Source organism: Alosa pseudoharengus, unplaced genomic scaffold (genome assembly GCF_046254945.1).
Source record: "Alosa pseudoharengus isolate Yale_2024_CS ecotype anadromous, Long Island Sound unplaced genomic scaffold, YU_APseudo_1.1 YU_APseudo_1.1_scf_20, whole genome shotgun sequence".
In the NCBI taxonomy this organism is placed as follows: Eukaryota; Metazoa; Chordata; class Actinopteri; order Clupeiformes; family Clupeidae; genus Alosa; species Alosa pseudoharengus.
Genome location: NW_027468664.1, coordinates 17,235,391 through 17,257,453, shown reverse-complemented (window position 1 = coordinate 17,257,453; position 22,063 = coordinate 17,235,391). Strand labels below are relative to the sequence as shown.

The following is a 22,063-nucleotide window of genomic DNA, read 5'->3' as shown; positions in this document are numbered from 1 at the left end:
TTCTCTTTTCCTCCATCTCTCTCTCTCCCTCTCCCCCTTTCTCTCTTGCTCCTCCCTCTCTGCCTGTCACTATCTCTCTTTTAGTCACAGTGATCGATGATGACATGCAGGAAGTGGAACCCAGGACTCTGGGTAATATAGTAGTAAAGTAAGTCTCTTCTTCGGATATATTTCTGTCTGTCTATCTGTCTCTCCCACATCCCCATCATAACATACAGTCACAAACGACTGAACTAGCAGAATTCAAATCTGAAAGAAACAGCCAGATTCTCTCTCTGTCTTCAGCCTTGTTTGCTACCTATTCTCTACAGCTGACTGCTAGTTCTAAGCTTCTTCCCAGTGAACACCAGTCTCCATATACTCTCCCTCCTAGCTATGGCAGGATCACTGTGGGTCCCCATAATGCTTTTTGTCCTCCTATCAGGCAATATGTTTCAGAACAATAGAGGAAGCTTAATTGGGTGACAGTTAAACAGGGCTTGAAACTGGCCCCACAGTCCATTATATTTCTTTGATCTGATAGCGTTTGAACCAGCAAAGTCTCTCTCCGTCTCCTCGGTTTTTTCTCTCTTTCATTGTCTTTCTCTCCCTCTTTCTCTCTCTCTCTCTCTCCCTTCTGGTTCCTATCTCTTGTCACTGAAACCTTCATCCACTGGGGCCGGATTTGCGTTGTGTGGGCCAGAGGAGAGAGCTGCTAAGAAGCCTTTTATCTGGGAACAAATAGGCCCGCGTGGAGTTTCCCTAGAGCTCGACGGAGGAACTTAACCTCTACTGTCTGAGGTGAACGCGTAATGGAGCTCTAATGGCCTCCAACTCTCATGAGAGCCTCTATCTCTCCTCCTTCCACTTTTCTTTTTTTCTTTTTCTTCTTTCTCTCTGCCTTTTTTTCGTCTTTTAATTTTGCTCGATTCATTTTTAAGCTTGTGCTGTTGAGGCTTGAGGGTATGTCAAGAGGGCCGCGCTGCATAATTGATGCTGGTTTGTTTTACGTTTGGTTTACGATTATTTTTTTTATCATTATAAGTGATGCTGGATTTCACTTTTCCCCAGGCAGTTCAAACACAGAAACTCATTATGTTTACTGAGGGGCAACGCTGTTGTTTTATTCATCACTGTGCTGGCAGTGTTGCTTCATTCATCGCTGTCTGCCTGCTAAGAGGCCTGGTCAGTTCTCTCCCTGTCAACAGATTTGATGGGGCTTTTATGAATCAATATCCCACACCACCCATTGTTTCCCGGCGTTATACAACTGAACCTTTGCTCCCAAAGACTACTGTGAGAGTCTCTGAATTCATCACTAATTGACTGCACAGAAAGCATCATTATCTGTAGAGAGGAAATCACATGGCCTCAGTTCCTCTAAATAATGGCAATTGACAAACTTATCTGCAGGCTTCAGGCACTGACTAGGCGAATGGCAAAGAGGGAGCCTGATGTCAAACACACTTTTAACTGTCCAAGGGAAATGAACAAAGTTACAAACACTTACCCTCTTGTCTCTCCCTCTTTTACATCTCCCTCTCTTCCCTTCATATTAGACTCCCACTGCCTCCGGGGGCAGCACTGACTCTATGGCAGAATGTCGATTTGTTCCGGAAGCTTTACTTTACCAAGTTTCCGGTACGTCTCTCAATCAGCCTCATGTCAATCAAATTTTAATGCGTGGCCCGCATTGACTTTACTGCCAATATCTTGTGATGTAATGGTCGACACAAAACTTGAAACAGACAATCATTTTACAACATTCTTGGAGTGCACACCAAATTTTGTGAAATTCCGATTATAGGGGGCCCTAAGACTGACACATGTCAATATCGCTTGAGCTGCTTGTGCTGAAAATCATACATTTTCAGTGAGTCTGTGTATCATAATGTCATGTGTTACTAGCATGTTTGACTACAGCAGTGGCTTTCCTGTCAACATCTGAAAAAAAGTGTCAGCCCTGTTAAGTAGATGATTTGGAAGTCACGTCACTTTAATGTTTATACAGCTGTTAGGTCAAACTATTTATTCATTTCTGATTGGGTGAGAGGCATTCCATGAGTCATCATGAGTGGTGATATTGCGCTGTCTCAGGACATACCCACTTTGCATCGGACAATTCAATGCAAAAGTGCAGAGTGATGACTAGCTGTAAACGGTCCATTCGTTCAAAGTGAGAGAGCAGCAATTTCACATTTGACAGTAATTGAATGAGCAATGGAGTAGAATGTTAAGATGAACATGTAATGTGAGGACAAAGGAGTATGCAAATCATTGTGCACATGTAGCCTCTCTCAATCAACTTGGCTGCAGAGTGAAATTTTTCGTTCCTTGGCAACAGTAGACACCATGACTAGATTGCATCTATTCTTTGGGGTGCAGGAAGAAGGAAGAAGAATGAATGAAAAAAAAATATTTGGTGTCTTTAAACTTGATTTGTTGTAAGTAGCTGTTGTATAAAAGCAATATGGCACTGGTGATTGTGGTGCTGGTAAAGGATCTAGCCACTGCTGGGGTCTATTCTCACTAGGGCCTTATTTCATAATTGTTGGTCATCATTCAGTGATTAGTGGAATGCTTCAGTGAGAAAATAAAAGAACCGGCTTTACTTTGGTGTGGAAAGTATTGTTTAAGGTTTTACACTGCCATCTAGTGGTAAATGACCCACACTGCTACAGCCTTTGGTCTGAACACGGTGTCTCTGCTCTGCTTCTGTCTTCCTTTTTTCCCCTCTACTGTGTGAAGGGTTATTATGACACCATGGATGCAGGCTTTGTGGACGAGGAGGGCTTTCTGTACATCATGTCGCGGTCTGATGATGTCATCAATGTCGCAGGACACAGGTTGTCTGCTGGGGCGCTGGAAGAGGTCAGTCAATGGTCCCAGCAACTGCTGTGATGATGATGAAGTCCTCTTTCTCTCTTTTCATTTCATTTTGGGTGAATCCAGCATGTGACTGATGGTACAAATTGGAGATTTTAAGTTTAAGTGACATGGACATAATGTCAATTCATTTTCAGTTCTGTTTGTCTTTGTGCTGCTAACATTAATATCATTTTTGATTCAGCACAGCACTGATCTTCCTTGACAGAAGACAATTCAATGTCTGTGTGTGTGTGTCTTTGTGTTCTAGTCAGTGCTGTTGCATGCTGGGATAGGGGACTGTGCGGTGGTGGGGCTTGAGGACTCCCTGAAGGGCCATGTTCCATTAGCTCTGTGTGTGCTGCGTAATGGTAAGATCTCTTAGAACCGACCTCTTAGAACCACTCATCTCACCACACTGCCAGTGTTTACACTACATGTGCAGCAGCAGATCTGTCATGCAAACACTGACCCTGTTTATGTTTGGCCAAGATACAACATAAATGTTTATCCTTTTCAGACACTCACACACACACACAAAGATACACATATACAAATACATCCACATCTACACATAAGTGCATGTGTATTTTCTATCCCTCCTTGTGTGAAGGCTTTTGTATAGATGTGGATGCATTTGTGTATGTGTGTGTGTGTGTATTTATTTTTGTGTTTGTGTGTGTGTGCTTTCTAGAGTGTCAGAAGAGCCAGGAAGAGGTTGCGAAGGAGATTGTGAGTCTGGTCCGTGAGACGATTGGGCCAGTGGCTGCCTTCAGGAAAATTCTGTTTGTGAAGGGTTTGCCCAAGACCCGCTCAGGAAAGATTCCCCGCTCCTCTCTGGCCAACCTTGTCAATGGAAAGCCATATAAGGTATCCTCTCCCACTGTACTGTTAAAACACACACATACACACTCACACACACACATACTGAAACTAACCTCAGGCTCCACATCATGAGTAGTCTCAGTTGAAAGGGATGTGTTGATGCACCGTGATAAAGATGGTTATGATGTGATGTCTGTGTCTTATTCTTTGCACAGATCACTCCGACCATAGAGGACCCTGGTGTGTACAAGAACATTGAGATGGTCGTGCAAGAGAGTCAGCTCAGACACGGACAGTGACACACACACTCACAAAGGCCCATAAACGAGCAAGCCGTCCAAGACACCACATCATTCTTTTCTTAATGCACACAGACACTTCCTACAGATTGCACAAACATTTCATGTAGGGCTGTCAAAATAATGCCGTTAAAATAACGCGGTAAAAAATGTAACGCTGATTAATCGCATTTCATAGTGACATTTGACCCTGTGCAGTCTGGCTATCGTGACTGAAGGAGGCAGACGAGAAAGCACTGCTTTGAATGAAACATTTAGCCTAGGCCAATGTTTTAAAAAGAACACCCAGACCAATACTATTGACAGAAGCATCAATCTACTATTTGCCTACCATAGGAGTTTGTCAAGTCTAAAGTAGTACCTCAATGCAAAACAATCCGGAGTTAGGCCTACGAGTTAGCACACATGATAATAATGCTAGCCGCCAGCCTTGTCAAAGTTAACTGCTAACGTTTTGCTGAACCTACCCTATGACCGACTAACTAATTAACCGACAAAGTCCCTTAATAAATTGACTACATTGCACACTTGAAACAAAATGTCTTCAAAAGTATGTAGAAGGTGGTTACATTTATTTCCATTCCAATAACTTCACACCGTTTGCACTTGTAGGCTATGCTGCTTTAATTTTTTTGTTCCTACTATTCTGGGGTGCTTTTCCCAAAACCGTAGTTGCTAACCTGTTAGCAACTTAGTTGGTTGGCAATGGGAAATTGCATTGCAACCAACAAAGTTGCTTACTTAGTTAGCAACTATGGTTTTGGGAAATGCGTCCCAGTTTATTTTCTTGAACTGCTATTTCTTATCCTGGACTGCCACCTACTGGATATAAAAGGCAACAACCTAGTAATTATGTGAATACAAATCTACACGTTTGCACATGTCATTGACATTGAGTGGTAACTTCAGTCATTTGCATTTATCATGTTAAAAATCTGACACCAGGCACTATGCTGATGTCTGACCCAAAGAGAAAATTGTAATAAAAGAGAGACACGTTAAACTCTATAATGTTGGCTTGACTGTTCATTGATTCACTCATCTCCCAAACTTCTTTTTAAGATGTGTTCATAGCAGAAATGGATTTGTGCGAGTAATTTAGATTAATTAATCACAGAGTATGTAATTAATTAGATTAAGTTTTTTAATCGATTGATAGCCCTAATTTCATGGTGTCGTATTCAATACTACAGTACAACTGTATGATTAATACAGCAATCTCATTCCCACGCACATACGCACGCTCCTGCCATAATATATCAAGAAGGCCGATGTTGAGAATGTTTACATTTGTATCATTGTTTCGAATTTAAGCCAGCAGAAGTAAAGGAATGCAAATGTAGTGAAGCCTTGTAGGGACCTTGTACACAGGGCTTAAAACAAGGACAATTTCTGTGCTGGAAGTATCTATTTTCAAATCTTAAACAGCCTGATTTCAGGCACATTGCCTTGGAACTTTAAGCCCTTTTTGATGAAATATGTTTGTCATGGCAGAATTATGAAAACAGCGATTATTTTTTAATATTAATGTTTATCAAATACTACCATTAGTTTTGTATTGACAGCTGCTTTGCACAAAGAGGTTTGTTTCTGCAATGTTGTTAGGGGAACAGTATTTTTTTTTAAAACAGACATCCATTTAATCGACATTACTTTTTATTGACAAAGAAAATTCAGTTTGATCACCACATAGTTTTGACCAAAATACAATCAGTAATAAATAAAAAAAAAATGGACACAAAATAAAACGTTTTGTATTTCTTTTTTGTTTGTTTTTCTTTTCTCTGTTCGTGCAGAACAAGGCTATGTAAGGCCAGGGCCAAGCTGCACTCAAGGGTGGAACTCAAAAACCAGAAAGACGGGAAGGGGGATTGTAAAAGACGGGGGACCCCTGGCGACTCCTACAGAAACCAAAGAGTCAACATTTACACTTAAGTTAGTCACAGCAAGCAACAGGTTTTTTTTATGTCTTTAAAATCTGGATCTGGACTTTGACGTATTTTTTTTTTTTCAAACATCTTTTTTTCTTCTTGATTATTACACATTCTACGTTGACTATGAGCTAAGCAGTCTGTCCATTTTTTATTTTATTTTTTTTTAAATAAAAAAGATAGGTCCTTTCTGTCGGCTCCAGTTGAGTTTTGGCAGGTTGAACTCCAGTACAGCGAGGGCCTGGTGGTCTAGGAGTTTGTTTACAGTTGAAGGTGACTTGCTGTAGACGTGTAGATATTCTCTCTAAAATATGGTGAGTCCGGGTTTTGTGTGTTTCTTGTTCTGGTTGCTTGTGGTCTTAGGGTACCGAAGGGCTTGTATATCAGCCCTGGTTCCTCCGCTGTGGTCTTTTCTTCAAATATCCGGTTCTAGGGCCCTGCAGGACCTGGATCCTGGTTCTCAACAAATTTGGGTTTGCCTCAGACACAATAGGAGGAACTGTACAAGTGTTCATAGAGATTGGACAGAGAGTAGAGTGACCGGTTCTAGTGAAGAGTCTGTCTCCAGGTTCTAATTTACTCTTAAGGACTAGATGGGGTGGGTTAGGGAAGGGGAGAGAACTCAAATAAAAAACAAAGCACATTTTACAAAATGATCTTGATCTGGGACAGGAGAAACATTGAAAGAGCAGCATATTTTTTTTTTCTTCTCTCTGTTCTTCGAAGCCATAACATTAGGAACGTTATTTGCACAAACTCTGAGTATGTTTTATCATTTTTTCTTTCTTTTTCATATAGACGTGTGTGTGTATATATATATATTTATATGTATATTTATATTAAAAAACAGCATATTTATATTAATTTACAGATACCCTACACATCTCCTGTAGAAGAAATACACAGTACATATGCTCAACAAGATATGGTACATGTAAAAGGTAGAAACGGCGACCAGGATGGCCTGCAGGTCAATTGATCAGCACCAGCGTCGGGTGCCCTGGAGGGTGGACTTGGCTTGTAAGTGCAGGATGGGGTTGGAGGTGGGTAAGGGGACTAGCTGCCCCCCTCCTCCTCTTCAGAGCCCTCCCATCCCCCAAATGCGGTCCTCTCTGTGAAGAAAGAGGGTGCTTCTTGGCAGTGCGTCACATAAATCAGAATTTAATTTTGTCTCTCTTGGCTGGTTGGCCTGGCCATTGGCATCGAGGTGAGACTTCACGTTGAAGGTTCGAACCTACCAACCAAATGAAAACAAACCATCAAACAAAAGAATTTAGAACACATTTATAGTATGTATAGTAAGTGTGCGTACAGCAAATGAGTCATTCTATGTGGACTGGATTCACTTCTAGAAGCTTCTAGCTGACCAACTCAGAATTTCCTGCTCATTTCTCTACATGTCTGTACACATGACATAACTGATTTCACGTTTGGTAATCTATGCTTGTTTGATTGTGTAACATTACATTAAGATTGAGGTCAGTCTTTAACCTGAGATCACGAGTACATATGCCATGAGTTTATGCACTAGCCTATTATGTAAGCTGCTGCTATCTGATTCACATTAGCATATGTATGGAACCCCATACAAGTGCAGCAGGCTAATTCACTGAAGCATATGCAACTCGGTCAAAGAACCATATGAAGCTGAGCTCTTAGCGGCTACACATTGGCATGCTAATCTGGCCGAAACATATGTAACCCAACGATGCTGGCGGGAGATGAAAGGGATCTCATCAGAGCTGCGTCCCTCGGGTGTCTCGGCTGAAAACGGCTCCTGAGCAGACCAGATGGGTGCAGGCCTGGCATGACCGTCTGAGTCAGTGCTACAGCTTCATCAGTACTTTTAATGGAGACTGGCGTGACTTGAGAAACTCACTTTCATCAGAGAAGGAGAGAGAGCTGCTGATTAACTGCTTTCATTTGACTTTCTTTTTTGCTATAGCTAATATTTAATATATTCATCTGATAGATGAATAGATGAAATATTAATATTTCACCTGTTCATCTGTGTAAATGTGATGATTGTTCTACTTCTATATGTTTATAACAATGTAAGGTTTTGTAAGATACAACATCTTAGTGTGATCTTGCAGGAAAATGTAAAGCTATGGAAAAGTATATAACAATTTACTACTCGTATGAGGTATTCTTAAATGAGCAAATACTTTTGGTATCATCTCCTAATTCATTTTGATGGAATATGGTCATATGAAAGAGATAAACACACCTATCGTTCTCACTAACCGTGCAGAGAGAGGGGGGGGGGTAGAAAGAGAGTGTGTGTGTGTGAGAGAGAGAGAGAGAAAAGATATTTTCACTCACAACTTGGAGTCCCTCTGTGGTCCAGAGTTTCAGCAGGAGTAGGTCCTCACAGTGGAGCTATCCAGCCGCTGCACTGCTGAAGGGCCGACTGTAGGGGGCGACAGACACAGAGTCAGTCAGTCAGTGTGTATACAGACATCCCCTATGTGGACTGGACTCTGAGGTACAATATGTGCACATACAAATTGGCATTTTTATCATTTCTATATGTATGCTTCACCATTCATATGCTGTTTTAACACACACACACACACACACACACATCCGTACACACATTCTCTCTTTTACTTACCGCCATAGCACATACACATGTATGCACACACACATATACACACACATACAAACATACAGTATTTTTTCATATTAACCATTCACATGCTTACTCTCACAACACACACAATACACACACATACAGTACATACATACGTACAGTACATACATACATACATACATACATACATACATACATACATACATACACACCACAAATGGTTAGTCAAAAATGCCACCCATCTAGCAAAGCCAAGACACGCTCACTCTGCAGCCCCTTAGCCAGGGCCCAGTGTGGAGTGAGTGGGACCTCCAGCGGTCAGGTGTTAATCTCCAGAACAGCACCAACAGAGAGAGAGAGAGATGTATAGAGAGTGATAGAGAGAAAGAGAGATGTATAAAGAGAGAGATGTATAGAGAGTGATAGAGAGAAAGAGAGATGTATAAAGAGAGAGATGTATAGAGAGTGATAGAGAAAGAGAGAGATGTATAGAGAGTGACAAAGAGAGTGTGATAGAGAGAGACAGTGGTAAAGAGAGTAATAGATAGAGGCACGGGGACAAGAACAGTCCAAGAACACGGAGGGGGGGTGGGCAGTAGTACAGTTAAAGGAGAACACTGGCCAGAACCTGAACTCGGAGTCGGAACCGAGGGTGGGCCGTATTGGAACCTTGAGCCGCAGGGGAGGAACCTGGAGATGCTGGTTCTCGGATGCAAGCTCAAGGCAGTACTAGAACCCACACTGGCCCCTGGGACAGATGTTCTAAAGGGTTCTAAAGAAAGCAAGGTTATAGCCAGAGTTCTCTTTTAACGGCAAAAGGGGGCAGGTAGAACAGAGACGGTGTAAAGATATTTATGTGAGTTTATCTAGAAATAGCTAGCTAATAGCCGTGATTGCCTTAGCTAGCACCTCAGCTGAATAAAATTCCATAATCAACACTTTATGTCTATGTGTAGTTATCGCCACCCAGCTTGGTGCACTATTGAAGATGTACATCAAAAGTGCCTTGGGTGCTGCTGCTACTGCTAAGTGTGTGTCCTTTGAACGAACGTCATCATCTCTCACAAGGAGTCTGAAGCTTTTTGATCTTCTAAACTGGCCTCCGCCCACTTCTCTTTCCCTTCTTGAAGATCAGAAAGCAATATGGCCGAACTTTTCCACAAACCAGTCAAATGGCTCAGCAAACACGTGGCCATATTGCTCATACACATAACAAGTTCTTCCAGATCTCCAAGATGGATGAAAGGGAAAGCTGACGGGAGGGATTTAAACCCTCACAGAAAGACTGGAGAGAGAGAGAGAGAGAGAGAGAGAGAGAGAGAGAGAGAGAAGGAAGAGAGACGACAGAGGGAGAGGGGATCTGCAAAGATTTGGGAGGGTGGGGGGGGGGGCAAAGGGAGAGGGGGTCTGGGGGGAGTGAACGCCACATGTGGGCCAAAGGGTCCTGGGTATACCTGACCTTGAAACCAGTCCAGATACATGTCGTCTGGACTGTCGTCCAGCACCTCATACAGAACTGCCCGGCCGCAGCCCCAAGCCAGAGAGAACAACAGAAACACGGTCAGAATGCTCCAGCGCAGGTGTGTGTGTGTGTGTGGTGAGTTCTCCAATATTGTGATTCACTTTGGTTGACTGAATCATTCTGATGTAATCTTAACATAATGGGAATATGACTAGCCTAAATTTGCATTTACATGATTCTTTCTGAAAGAGTTTGTCCGTATGTGAGAGTGTGGGAGCGTGTTGATGTGTCGGCGAGAACGAGAGTGTGAGTTTGTGTGTGTGTGTGTGTCTGCAGCTTCCACCCTGATCCACTCAGAGCAGGCAGTGGCGGTGGAAACCCAGTGCAGTACCAGCGCTCACCTTCGGGGGGCATCCTGCGAGAGTGTCCAGAGGTGGTGGTGAGGCGGAAGCCGGCGGGCAGCGTCTCGGCCGAGCCAGGCATCATGCTGATGCCGTGGATGTCTCGCGGAGGGAACTGCCTCCGCCACGACGCTCCGCGGTAGTCCTGGTCATCACCGTCCAAAAGAGGGAGACAGAAAGAGAAACAGGTAAAGAGAAAGTAAGGGGGAAGGAGGGCGAGTTTTGTTTACTTGGACCCTTGCTTCTGGAGGATGTTGCCATTGTAAATGTACGCGTTGTTTTGCCAAGTTTTCACTAGTTTGTTAGGATATTAAAGACGGAGCTCAACTTTTAGGCTGCTGCCTTCAGCATGACATCACCGGACGTCCGAGGGAGAGAGTTTGAAATACAGTTTTTCAAACTTTAAAAAAAATCCCTAAATCTAAAAAAAAAAAATCATATAGGTCCATATCTCCACTTTTCCAAGAGTCGTTAATGGTTTTGTTGATGAGCCTCATACATACATGACCTGTATCTAAACATAGCCACACGGCCCATTTTTGAGGAGTGCTAGAGAGGCAGTGAAGGAGAGAGACAAAAGTAAGGTGAGAAAAGGGCTGGATTTGACAGACAGAGGGGGAGAGACAGAGGCGTCAAGGTGAGCAAGAACTGTCTGGAGAGTTGGGGAGAAGGGACGAGACAGACATGAGACGAATGAGAACTAAAAAGTAGAGTGAGAGTGACAGAGAGAGAGGGAGGGAGGGAGAACGAGGGAGGGAGAACGAGGGAGGGAGACACAGGCGGCATCTGAGATGTTGGCACAGGAGATGCAAAGAGATGGTGACAATGTAGGCGAGGAAAAAGATGCACAATGGAGAGAAACGATGTACAGAGAAAAAGCAACTGATGAAGATGGAAAAAAAGTTGATGACAGAAGACAAACAGAAGGAGATGTAAGCGGGAGAAGAAAAGGAAATGGTGTTGAGGAATGCATAATGCATCCTGAGAGAGAGAGGAATGTCACACTAAAACTCACATCAACGACCACAGACATGTTGCACACCGTCTCATTACTGTGTATATCTACTGTAGGCGGTCAGTCTCAAGCTATTTGGAACACTTAAAACATTTGAGAGACATTTAATTTAAATGACAGACAAAGTGCAAAGTCTAAAATCTATCTAAATCTAATTTAATAATGAGACAAAATACTATGGGCGAGATCCAAAGCACAGACATCGGTGGATCAACTCAATGCTCCTACATGCCACAAAATTACTTTAGTTCAAGCACAAAACACTTTGCCTATTGAGTGGCTTTGCACTTTGCGCTTCATTAAAATTAGGGCCCAAAGGATTTGTGAAAGGTCTATTTTAAAGACAATACCTTTGCCTGGTGAGACAGACAAGATACACTAGATACAGGGAAGATAGATTTTGTTTTTAGAACGTGTCCTGGGTGATCTGATCACAAGCGGTCAGCTGAGACACAGGTATTCAAGGTGTACAGCCAGAGATGTTGCAGAGCAATTGTGTTTAGATTCCGCTATTGTCAATTTCACATTCAACTCCCATTGTCCGCATCAGAACATGTTGCATGCATCAGAAGGCATGCAGCGTCTACACTACAAAAGATACAGCATGTGGTTAACTGCGTGGTTTTGAGTGATTGGATCACAATGCGTCTTTGGTGATGGGTTATGTAGAGCTGACCACTGACCATCTGATCCCCCAAGACACATCCTAAAAACAGATGTACTGTAAATGAGGTCCTAGTGACCCCGACTGCACTCAGCCAGGAGGGTGATGATTGACAGGTCACAGGTTCTCACCTCGTCCAGCCGTCTCTCTGTTCCCAGTGCAAGCAGGTTGTTGTACTCTCTCTCCAGAATCTGACGTGCCTGTGGAACCAACCAATCATCTTTTTCGTCACATACAACTGTATAATGCTGAACATGTGTATTACTAATGAGGAGGTGATTACGGTACTGTAATCAAGTGTATTCTGTGTTGGATAGTGTATGGGTAGTGTATTGTGGGTATAAGATAGTGTATGGGTAGTGTATTGTGTGTAAAGGGTAGTGTATGGATGGTATATTCTGTGTGTAGTGTATGGTTGGTGTATTCTGTGTGTAGGTTAGTGTATGGATGGTGTATTCTGTGTGTAGTGTAGTGTATGGTTGGTGTATTTTGTGTGTAGTAGTTGGTGTATTCTTCCCACCTGAGTATTTTGGTTGGGGATCTGGAGGAGCAGTGCCAGACTGCTGTAGTCAAAGTTGTCGTCGAGGGCGACGAGGCCTCCGTGGACACCGCTCTCTAAGAGGATGTTGGCGTAGTCCCTCAGCCCGATGCTCTGGACCCAACGGATCACCCTCTCGTTGCTCCACACCAGCACATCTGCACACACACACACACGCAGAGAGAGAAAGAGGAAGAGAGAGAGAGAGAGAGAGAGAGAGAGACACATACACACAGTTATCAGAAAATGAAGCATTTTGAGTGAGATTGTACAGTGTTGTTTACAACAGGAATACACATTATTAAAGGCATTGATTTAGCCAACTGGACAAATATATCATATAGAGCAGGGCTGTGACTACTGATTATTTTCTTGATTAATCAATCAGTTATTTGGTCTATAAAATCTGAAATGAAAAATAAATAAATAAATGAGTCTTTCCCAAAGCCCAAAATGATGCACTCATGCACCAAAATTATGTTTTATCTACAAAGATATTCACCTGAATTTGAACAAGCTGGATTCAGAGAATTTTTGTTTTTTTCCCCTTAAAAATCACTGGATCCGATTAGTTGATTCCCAAAATAGTAATACATTGTTGACAACTAATCGATTAATCAATTGATTGTTGCATGATTGCAGCCCTTGGGAAAGTGTAGTTCCACTCTCTGCCCTGATGGACCTCTGCCGGCCCCTCCTGGCCTCCTGAGTCCAGTCCTGAAGTCTCGGATTACAGTCAGTCATGGAGTTCTTTGCCTCCTTGTTTACTATGGTTGTTATAGATACCATTCAAAAGAGCCTTGTTATGGAACTGTGTTTAAACATTTTAACCAGATCTACTTCATAGGCGTTATAGCCCCTTATCACCCGGAGAGAAGAAATACTCTTTTCTGATTGGCTGGCGGGTGGCCTTTAATTCTGAATAACAGGACACCGTTCCATATCAACGCTTATGAATTAGGGGTGTAACGGTTCATGTATTCGTATTGAACCGAAACGGTACGGGCGTCACGGTTCGGTGCATGAATTTACACGGAGAATACACGGTATAAAAATACATAAAACTCGTGTGCGGATTAATTAATGTCATGCGCAATTACGGGAGTTCTTTAGCGACACCTAACGCTAATCTGTAGCCTTGCCTTAGCTCTGAAGCTCTGATTGGCGCCTATGCTTTTTTTGTCAGGTCGTCGGTCGAGTCCGTCAGTCATTAGCAGCACTAAGGTTAGACCCACAAGAGTTAGAGGATCCGCTGGTCTATTTAAGATCGCAAGTTTGAGAACTTCAGTTACAGTAACGTTAGTACAGGCGAAAGAGTGGTGGATAAGATGAAACTGTGTGTCGGCGTTGTTCAGCAGTTGTTGGGTATGTGAGTGGAAAAAATGCTACACATATTCGAAGCCATCACCCAGATGATGTAGGCTACCAATCACTGAAACGAGGGGAAAAAACTTCCCCTGCGCTTCAGCAGCCTTTGGATACACATACAAATAGGGCCAAAACCTATGGCTTAAATTAAATGATTTCGTAATGACAGAAAGCTATGTAAATCGCGTGGTAATTACCTTTATGTTGGGGTAACTTGTAACTTCTCACATGAGGTAGTGTTAAGTGCATAGACAGTAAAATAAAGTGACAACGCTAACCAGGCTAATAAACAAACCATGCTAAGGTGAGTTAACGTCAAAGGGCAAAGTCACGTGACTTCTAGTTGTAGGCCTAGTCTGTTTATGAAATGAAAGGAGCAATTTCGTTTTTTTTAAAAAGGCAAAATAGTGTGATATTTTCACAGTTAGTAGGCTAGATTATTACTTTACACACAATAAAAAAAATAGTGAGGCAAATTGTAGACCCTTCCATATACAACTAAACACAGATGTTGAAGGTCTTGCTTAAGTGGATTTTTAAAAATCATTTTTCTATGTAATTTGCACTTTCAGAAATAAGAGATGCTCTAGGCCTATTTTCAGTTTTAGAGCTGATTGTCTTATTTTGTTTACAAGTTACAGATGGAGTCTGGGTACTTATTGTACTGTTTACCCTACATCTTACACACTTCAGGCTGTTGCAGATAGCTCAGGGAAGAGACTGTATGACACTAGGTGGTACAGCCTGAGACATGCACAAAAAAAATGCTTTCTGCATTTTTGTTTTGCTTTTCCCTCCATTGTACCGAACTCGTACCGAACCGTGATGTCCGAACCGAGGTATGAACCGAACCGTGACTTCTGTGTACCGTTACACCCCTATTATGAATGGTAACTATAACAACCATAGTAGGACGACGGTTGCAGCGCTCTAGAATCTTTTGGTTGCAGGCTTCCCAACAATGGAATCAACTGTAAACAAGCTAACTGTCCATGCTAAAGTTGTACAACAAGCTGAACTAGTGAGCTTCTTTTTAAACAGAACCGCGTGTTTACAGTGTTTACAGTGGCAAGCGGGTGATAAGCGGGATAACGGCCTTCGAGGTGTGTCCAGTTATACGGAATTAATGGACTTGGGCGGAGGCAAGTCCGCTGCGCGTCGGGGAGTTTTTGCCCCTCGCCCTCGTCCATTAATTCCGTATAACAGGACACCTCGGCGGCCGTTATCCCTTACCTATCAGCCAATCAGAAAATAGTATTTCTTGTCTCCGGGGGATGATCTGCCCTTATCTCTGTTTACCTCTCATCTCATGCTGGCTGTGCTCCCTGCGCCTCTCCAGCTCCTTCCGGTCGTAGTTCAGCTTCTTCAGACCCATGATCCCGTACTGAAGACTCGTCCTGCAAGGACACCCAAACAGTCATGATGTCCGCCATACTCCACTGTCCACTGAGCACCAGCTCTCAACAGTAATTAAGCCGATTCTGTATCCTATCTAGTCACATCTTTTACCATGGCTCCCACACATGCTTGCTGAATTCATTTCCAAAATGTTCCATGACTTTTAATGAAACATTCCTTTTCACAACCTACAAGTACACAACATTGTGTACTTTACTCCACAGATTGGGCCTAATTAATGAATGAAAATCAAATAACAACCTTTCTGAATCCTTCTCTAAAAGTCTAGTTTCCTGTTTCTAGTTTCTAACTGTTTCATGCTACAGGAATTTGCTTTATGAAACATTATTCAAGAGTCCAATAACACAAAACCTACCACAAGTGACACAGATAATTTCATGACTTTTGAAACACTTTTACTGAATGAACTGATTTCCATGACTTTTTCAGGCCTGGAAAATATGATTTAAAATTCCATGGCATTTCCCTGCTTTATCCAGTCAAGCCTGCTGAGTCTGAGTGTGGCCTGCAGGTGGCAGTATTGGCCTATTTTCACCCCATGTGCTGCAGTAAACAGAACACCAGCAGCAGCAGCAGCACCTCCCTACCTGTGAAAGCTGTCGACCATCTTCAGGTGCACCCGCAGGTCCTTCTTGGTGAGGTGGTCCAGCATGCGCGCGTCCACCAGACACTCCATGAAGTAGCTGCGGTACTGGGGCAGCCCCAGGCTGGGCAGCCACTCGTTCCCGATCCACTCGTGGTTCATGTCTCCGTACGCTAACGTCTGTCAGGAGAAACAGCAGCACAGGCTTAACAACAACAACAAAAAAAGACTACATAGATATCTAGTATTGTGTAATATTTCTTTGATGTTCTACTCTGGCTAACACCAGATCGATTCTCAAATGCACTCACGGATTTGTCTGGGTTAACCCAGGCTATTGATGTTCCGTACTACCTATATAATATTCTTCTCATCTATAATACATATTCCTATAATACAGTCTTATAGTACTTCTGTAGTAGCCTGCATCTCACATTACAAAAAGGCTGCATTTAGTTGTTAGTGTTTGTAGTATTGCTATGATATACATATTTTACTGTAAGATTCCTATAGTGTTTTATAGTGACTGTAGGATTACTACTCAAAAATATTTGAGTAGTAATCCTATAACATCACTATAATTACTTTATTTGCACAGTTCATTAGCGCTCTGCACCCCTAAATCCACATCTGCAGCCTAATTGCTAAAAGGGCAATGTTTTTAGCCTGTTTTTTGACAGTCAGTTTAACAGTGTCAAAGTATCATCTCCACTCTAAAAGTAGGAGATGTCAGACAGATCTGACGTGGTGCACTGCCCAGGCAGTGAGATGTGCTAGGGGACGAGCCACTGGTCACTCGTGCATAGAGAGCAGCAGCTGTAGCTGTGTGATTGTGTGTAGCTGTGTTTAGCTGTGTGATTGTGTGTGTGTGTAGCTGTGTGTCTGCCTCTAGTCTACATCTGTCTGCCCTGTCTTGGTCTGACCATTTTGCCTGTCCCATAGGAGGACACTGGACAAGAACAACACACCATACCATACCAGACACACACACACACACACACACACACACACACTCACAACACAAACACCCACGCACACAACACAACTCCCCCATGCCCCCCACACCCACACATGCATACACACAGAGAGACAGACATAGACACACAACAAAAACAGATGTTGCCACACCGCTTACCTGTGACCAGCTCCCTTCCTCTGAGTCCGACTTCTGTGAGTGCAACCGAGAGGAGAGAGGAGTTTTCCATTATTCATGTGAGAAAAGACTGTGACTGAACTAGAACACTTCTCATCCAATATACTTTTTTTTTTTTTTTTAAGTATATTTTTTTGGGCTTTTATGCCTTTAATGCGACAGGATAGTGAAGAGTGACAGGAAGTAACTGGGAGAGAGAGTCGGGGTGGGATCCGGAAGGGACCACGGTGGCAGGAATCGAACCCGGGTCGCCGGCGTACGGTGCAGGTGCCCCAGTACGCCAGCGCCACGGCTGGGGCCTCATCCAATATACTTAATCACAGAGAAACTACAACAATTACAAAATGCACACACACACACACGCACACACACACACACACACACACACACATATATATATATACACACACAAAGGCCCTTTATACAAATATACAGTACAATACAACACTTTTCTACACTAGAGATATTTGCACACTGCTTTCAAATAAATACCATATCAAACACTCAAAGCAGGCAGACACTGTGAGTACAAATACTCAGACTGAAACCAACAGTGATACTCACTACAACATGCTGACACATAGTGGACATACATTTTTTAAAAGGTATCACTGACAATGACTCCAACAGAGTCCCCAGAGACATAGACAACAGAGACTATGCATGCCCTAAAGTACCGGTAGTCTTCTCCATATCTTTAATATAGCAGAGGTCTCTGTGGTTGGTGTGGACATGAACATAGCCATTAAATGGCTTCCACAGCCCTTCAAAAGCATTCTCTTCTCCACCTGAAGCTAATTCCAGAGGCCTGGGCTATATTGTTTACGAGAGCATGAATCTACAGTTAAAGTGCTGTGCTGACAGCGCTTTATTTATTTGTTTTATTTCATTATTTTTTATATGAAATTGGGGCCAGCTGAAGCCCAGCTGGGTTCGTTCGTCTCCGTGCTCAGGGGGCATGAGACACAGGGTGTGTGGGAGCACCGGTGGGCGTGATGAGGTTATCCGTGCCACCCTTGCCCTCTGCTGACCAATTACATGGTGTTTGGGGTAGACTGAGGGGCAGTGGTGGGGGTGGGGGTGAAGGCTGGGCACAGGGGGGTGGGGGGCTTCTACTACACTAATGCCAGTTTTTGCCCCCATTTTTCCATACAATGGCGTTGTTGTCAAAAATAGCACGGCTTTATAACAGCTCCAATCTTACCGACCTCTACCACCCTGATCTATGGGACAATGCCGTTGTCGTCAAAAATAGCACGACTTCATAACAGTGCCAATCATGCCAATTTCTACCACCCTCCTCTTTTGAAACATTTGGAGCAGAATGTGAATTTAGAGTTTTTTTTTGTGTGTCAGGTACAAGAAAGGCTCTGAGTGGAGAGAAAAGAAGAAAAAAGAAAAGGGCAATGCCTTCCACTCAGGAGACGGAAGGATAACATCTCTTTCCTTTCCTGTACGGCTTTATCTACCTGCCACGACACTGCCAAGAGATTAAGAGATGGAGAGACGAGCACAAGGCCACAAGTGTTTTCTTTTTTTAGAAAAATGTGATGTGATTTTCTTTTCTTTCTGTTTGTAAATGGCAGCCATGGTCTGATAAGTCTCCTATCAGGTCTTCTTATCTTTGTCTTTTGAATTGAGTGTAAGCCACCTGTTTCCCTAACTCACTCTTCTCCCTTCTTACTCACATAGACCACAATTTCTTTAGATACAATGCAACTACAAAAATATGGTGTACTAGTAAGACTGGGGCTGTTTACTAATCACACAAACCCAAATCAGCATGTAACTGAGGCAGAGCTGTCCAGTCACTTTAGGTCCATTCTGAGTGCTATTACTACCTACAGCCACTAATGTCAACTAGAGCCACTTGCTGGATAGCGTTTTTGCTTCTCTGCAGACCACCACTGTATTTGTACACAATAGAAATAGCCTTTTTGTTACAACATTGTTATAACCAAAGATTCTAGAACTGAGCCTACAGGTAGAAAAAAGAAAATGGTGATAATATACCGTTAGCTAAGTTAGTTTGCCTGCTAGCTAGTTTATCAGTATACAGTCTCTCAATGGGAATTGATGTGATCTTTACCAGTGCTATAGTTACATTAGGGTATCTCTGTCTAAATAATAGGCCTATTTACCTCTCCTTATTCAGTGTAAACTTAGAAAAAGATAAATCGGGCCTTTCACACTGTTCTTGCAGTTCATTACCGAGTAAAAAAAAGAAATAAAAAAAAAACAGCTGGCAATGTTAAAAACAGCTGTTCAGGTGGGCTCATAGAATTAGAACTGTATATGAAATGTTGTGCTGAGCTTACCAAAATGGCTCAGAGCGTACTTCATGCCTATGACGTAACTGATCTATCTTGCTCCGCTCTAGAATCTTTGGTTATAACTATTGCTATATCTGGTGGTGACAGTTAAGCTGTATTCACATTGCTGGCGATTCACTTATGGTCTGTTACCTGTGTTAACTTTGCCGAATGACTTTCTGAGACTTCTGATTTCTGAGGTTACTGGTTTACCCTGGTAACTTCGGGACTTACCGCTGATCTCAAAACAATATTTTACTTCAGAAGCAATACATGCAAAGTGTTCTTTTGGAGATCGGCAGTTACTTCCAAAGTAGCACTTCATAATATACAGCACTATATTCACATATTCTGTTCTATATGTGAATGGGGCTTTAGGCCACTGGGACAGACACACTCCACTAGCTCTAAACACACAGACAGCATGCATTCCTATGTGTTGTGTGCACACACACTGACGCAGACACAAGAGGAGTGTGCAAGTGGGGGAAGACTTGGAAGAGAGGGAGGGAACAGTGGAGAAGTGTGTGTAGAGGAAGGAAGAAAGAGAGGGAGTGACTGACCGTTTTGGAAGGCGCAGCAAGGGTCTCCATTTCCTCGTGGGTCACCCAAACATTGCCTGACGGCTAAGAGGGCATTCCCATTGGAGAAAGAAGCCGTCCGTCAGGAGGGGCAAGCAGTGTTAAAGAAGAAGAGCAGCACCACTGTAAGCCAATAGTGTTACAGCATCACAGTCAGATGACGAGCAAGCCCCGCCCCACCAGGGTCACGGGCCAATGAAGCACAGCACAGCACAGCAACACAGTACAGCCAAGACACACACACACACACACACACACACACACACACACACACACACACACACACACACACACACACAATCACAATGCACAAGGAAGACAGCATTCCCATACATACACACACAAAGAAGATGGTGCACACACACATACAGACAAGCCCAAACACCACACACAAACATCTTAACGGACACACCATTTAATGGTCTACACACACACACACACACACACACACACACACACACACACACACACAATCACAATGCACAAGAAGACAGCATTCCCATACATACACACACAAAGAAGATGGTGCACACACACATACAGACAAGCCCAAACACACACACAAACATCTTAATGGACACACCATTTTAATGGTCTATCTGATCTCCCATGACCCGCAATGACTGTAATTTGTTTTATTTAGGTCAGTTTGTGTGTGTGTATGTCTATGTGTGTGTGTGTTTGTGTCCTTGGTCATTGGGTTCTTTTCTGCAACATTACCTGGCAAGGTATTAAATGCCATGGGCAACAGTCCAGGTTTAGGTTGCCATGGATATTGCACATCTCCTGCAATGTAACAAATGTGCTGAGTCATTTGCACACATACACACACACCCACACCCCCCCCCAGAGAGAGAGAAAGAGAGAGAGAGAGGGACAGAGAGAGAGAGAGAGAGAGAGAGAAAGAAGCCTATGCAGTACATGTGCAGATTTATGGTCATATGGAGGAAGTAGAACCACAGTTGTATATGCATGTCATGGTCAGGTGACTATGTCTGAACTATGGGATTACAAAATGATTACAAAAAACTGGAAAAATATGTAAGAAAAAACATGTAAGAATGACAGTAATGATAATAATAATAATGTCTTGGCTGTATATATATATTATATATATATTATTGTTATTATTATAAGTATTAGTTGTTTATACTACAGTTAACATACTTGTAATTTTCCATACCATTTTAGTCCTTCTAAGTCAATGTCACTGCATATGGAGTACAATATCCTGGATCCATGTGTCACTGGTCTGGTAAATGACTTGCAGAATATTCCCTAAGATCTCTGTATAAGATACGCCGCTATGAAGATGCTCATATGGTAGAACTGTAGACTGATAAGAGGGGGTGTTAGTTCCATATGAAGAGGGTGTTAGAGGCCGTATGCTATCTCTCTCAGGGAGGAGCGGACCGTAGTCTGACTAATGCATGTCCACTCTGCTGAACAATCTATCTGCTTCTGATAATAGATACATTTACCCTGGCCTGCCTGGACCTGCTGGCTGCACACACACACACACACACACACACACACACACTCTGTCTCTCTCATACATACACATATGCACACACTCACACTGTCTCTCATACATACATACTGTACATACACACACATGCACAAACTCACTCATTCTCTCTCACATGCATGCGCACACATACACAAGCACAGACATACACACTGACACACTCTTTTTTATATGAGCTTGTGTGGGTCTAATCCAGTCCAGTGGCCAGTTTGGCCCTTATGAATATTTCATGGGGGAGCTGTGAACCCTGTGGAAATGACTATGGGATCAGCACACATCCTGGTGTCCCTTCTGTAGAGAGGCATGTCAAACAGACAGTACACTTACACACGCCGACCGACACACACACACACACACACACACACACACGTTACATTACCCCGATCAGTGAAGAGGTGTCTTGTGCACACTGGCTCATCGTTGGCCAGTGCTGGTCAGTGATTGTGTTTAACAAGGGCATGTACCCTTTCCATCGCTACTAATGTACTCCAGCTGCATGGTGTCATTTAACTGTGTCATTGGCTAAAGTGTGTGCACTGTGTGT

General features: G+C 42.9%; 2 protein-coding genes across 2 annotated transcripts in view; one reads left to right on the top strand and one right to left on the bottom strand.

The window, feature by feature from the left end:
* The window catches only part of LOC143136179 (acyl-CoA synthetase short-chain family member 3, mitochondrial-like), a 46,202-nt gene extending 40,521 nt beyond the window's left edge, over positions 1 to 5,681 (top strand). The window contains exons 11-16 of the mRNA XM_076296731.1: positions 85 to 148; positions 1,539 to 1,620; positions 2,728 to 2,850; positions 3,116 to 3,215; positions 3,539 to 3,714; positions 3,885 to 5,681. Of these exons, the coding sequence (XP_076152846.1) occupies positions 85 to 148; positions 1,539 to 1,620; positions 2,728 to 2,850; positions 3,116 to 3,215; positions 3,539 to 3,714; positions 3,885 to 3,968 (629 nt within the window). The 3' untranslated portion in view covers positions 3,969 to 5,681. The remainder of the gene's footprint in view (positions 1 to 84; positions 149 to 1,538; positions 1,621 to 2,727; positions 2,851 to 3,115; positions 3,216 to 3,538; positions 3,715 to 3,884) is intronic.
* A 45-nt stretch (positions 5,682 to 5,726) lies between these two features.
* On the bottom strand, positions 5,727 to 20,003 carry LOC143136864 (liprin-alpha-2-like). Its single transcript, XM_076297538.1, has 9 exons — positions 19,974 to 20,003; positions 17,081 to 17,113; positions 15,950 to 16,125; positions 15,243 to 15,340; positions 12,558 to 12,733; positions 12,169 to 12,237; positions 10,359 to 10,515; positions 8,225 to 8,312; positions 5,727 to 7,133 (listed from the first exon to the last, which is right to left on the bottom strand). The coding sequence occupies exons 1-8, from the start codon at positions 20,001 to 20,003 to the stop codon at positions 8,254 to 8,256; spliced, it is 798 nt and encodes a 265-aa protein (XP_076153653.1). The 3' UTR covers positions 5,727 to 7,133; positions 8,225 to 8,253.
* Positions 20,004 to 22,063: the final 2,060 nt, after the last annotated feature.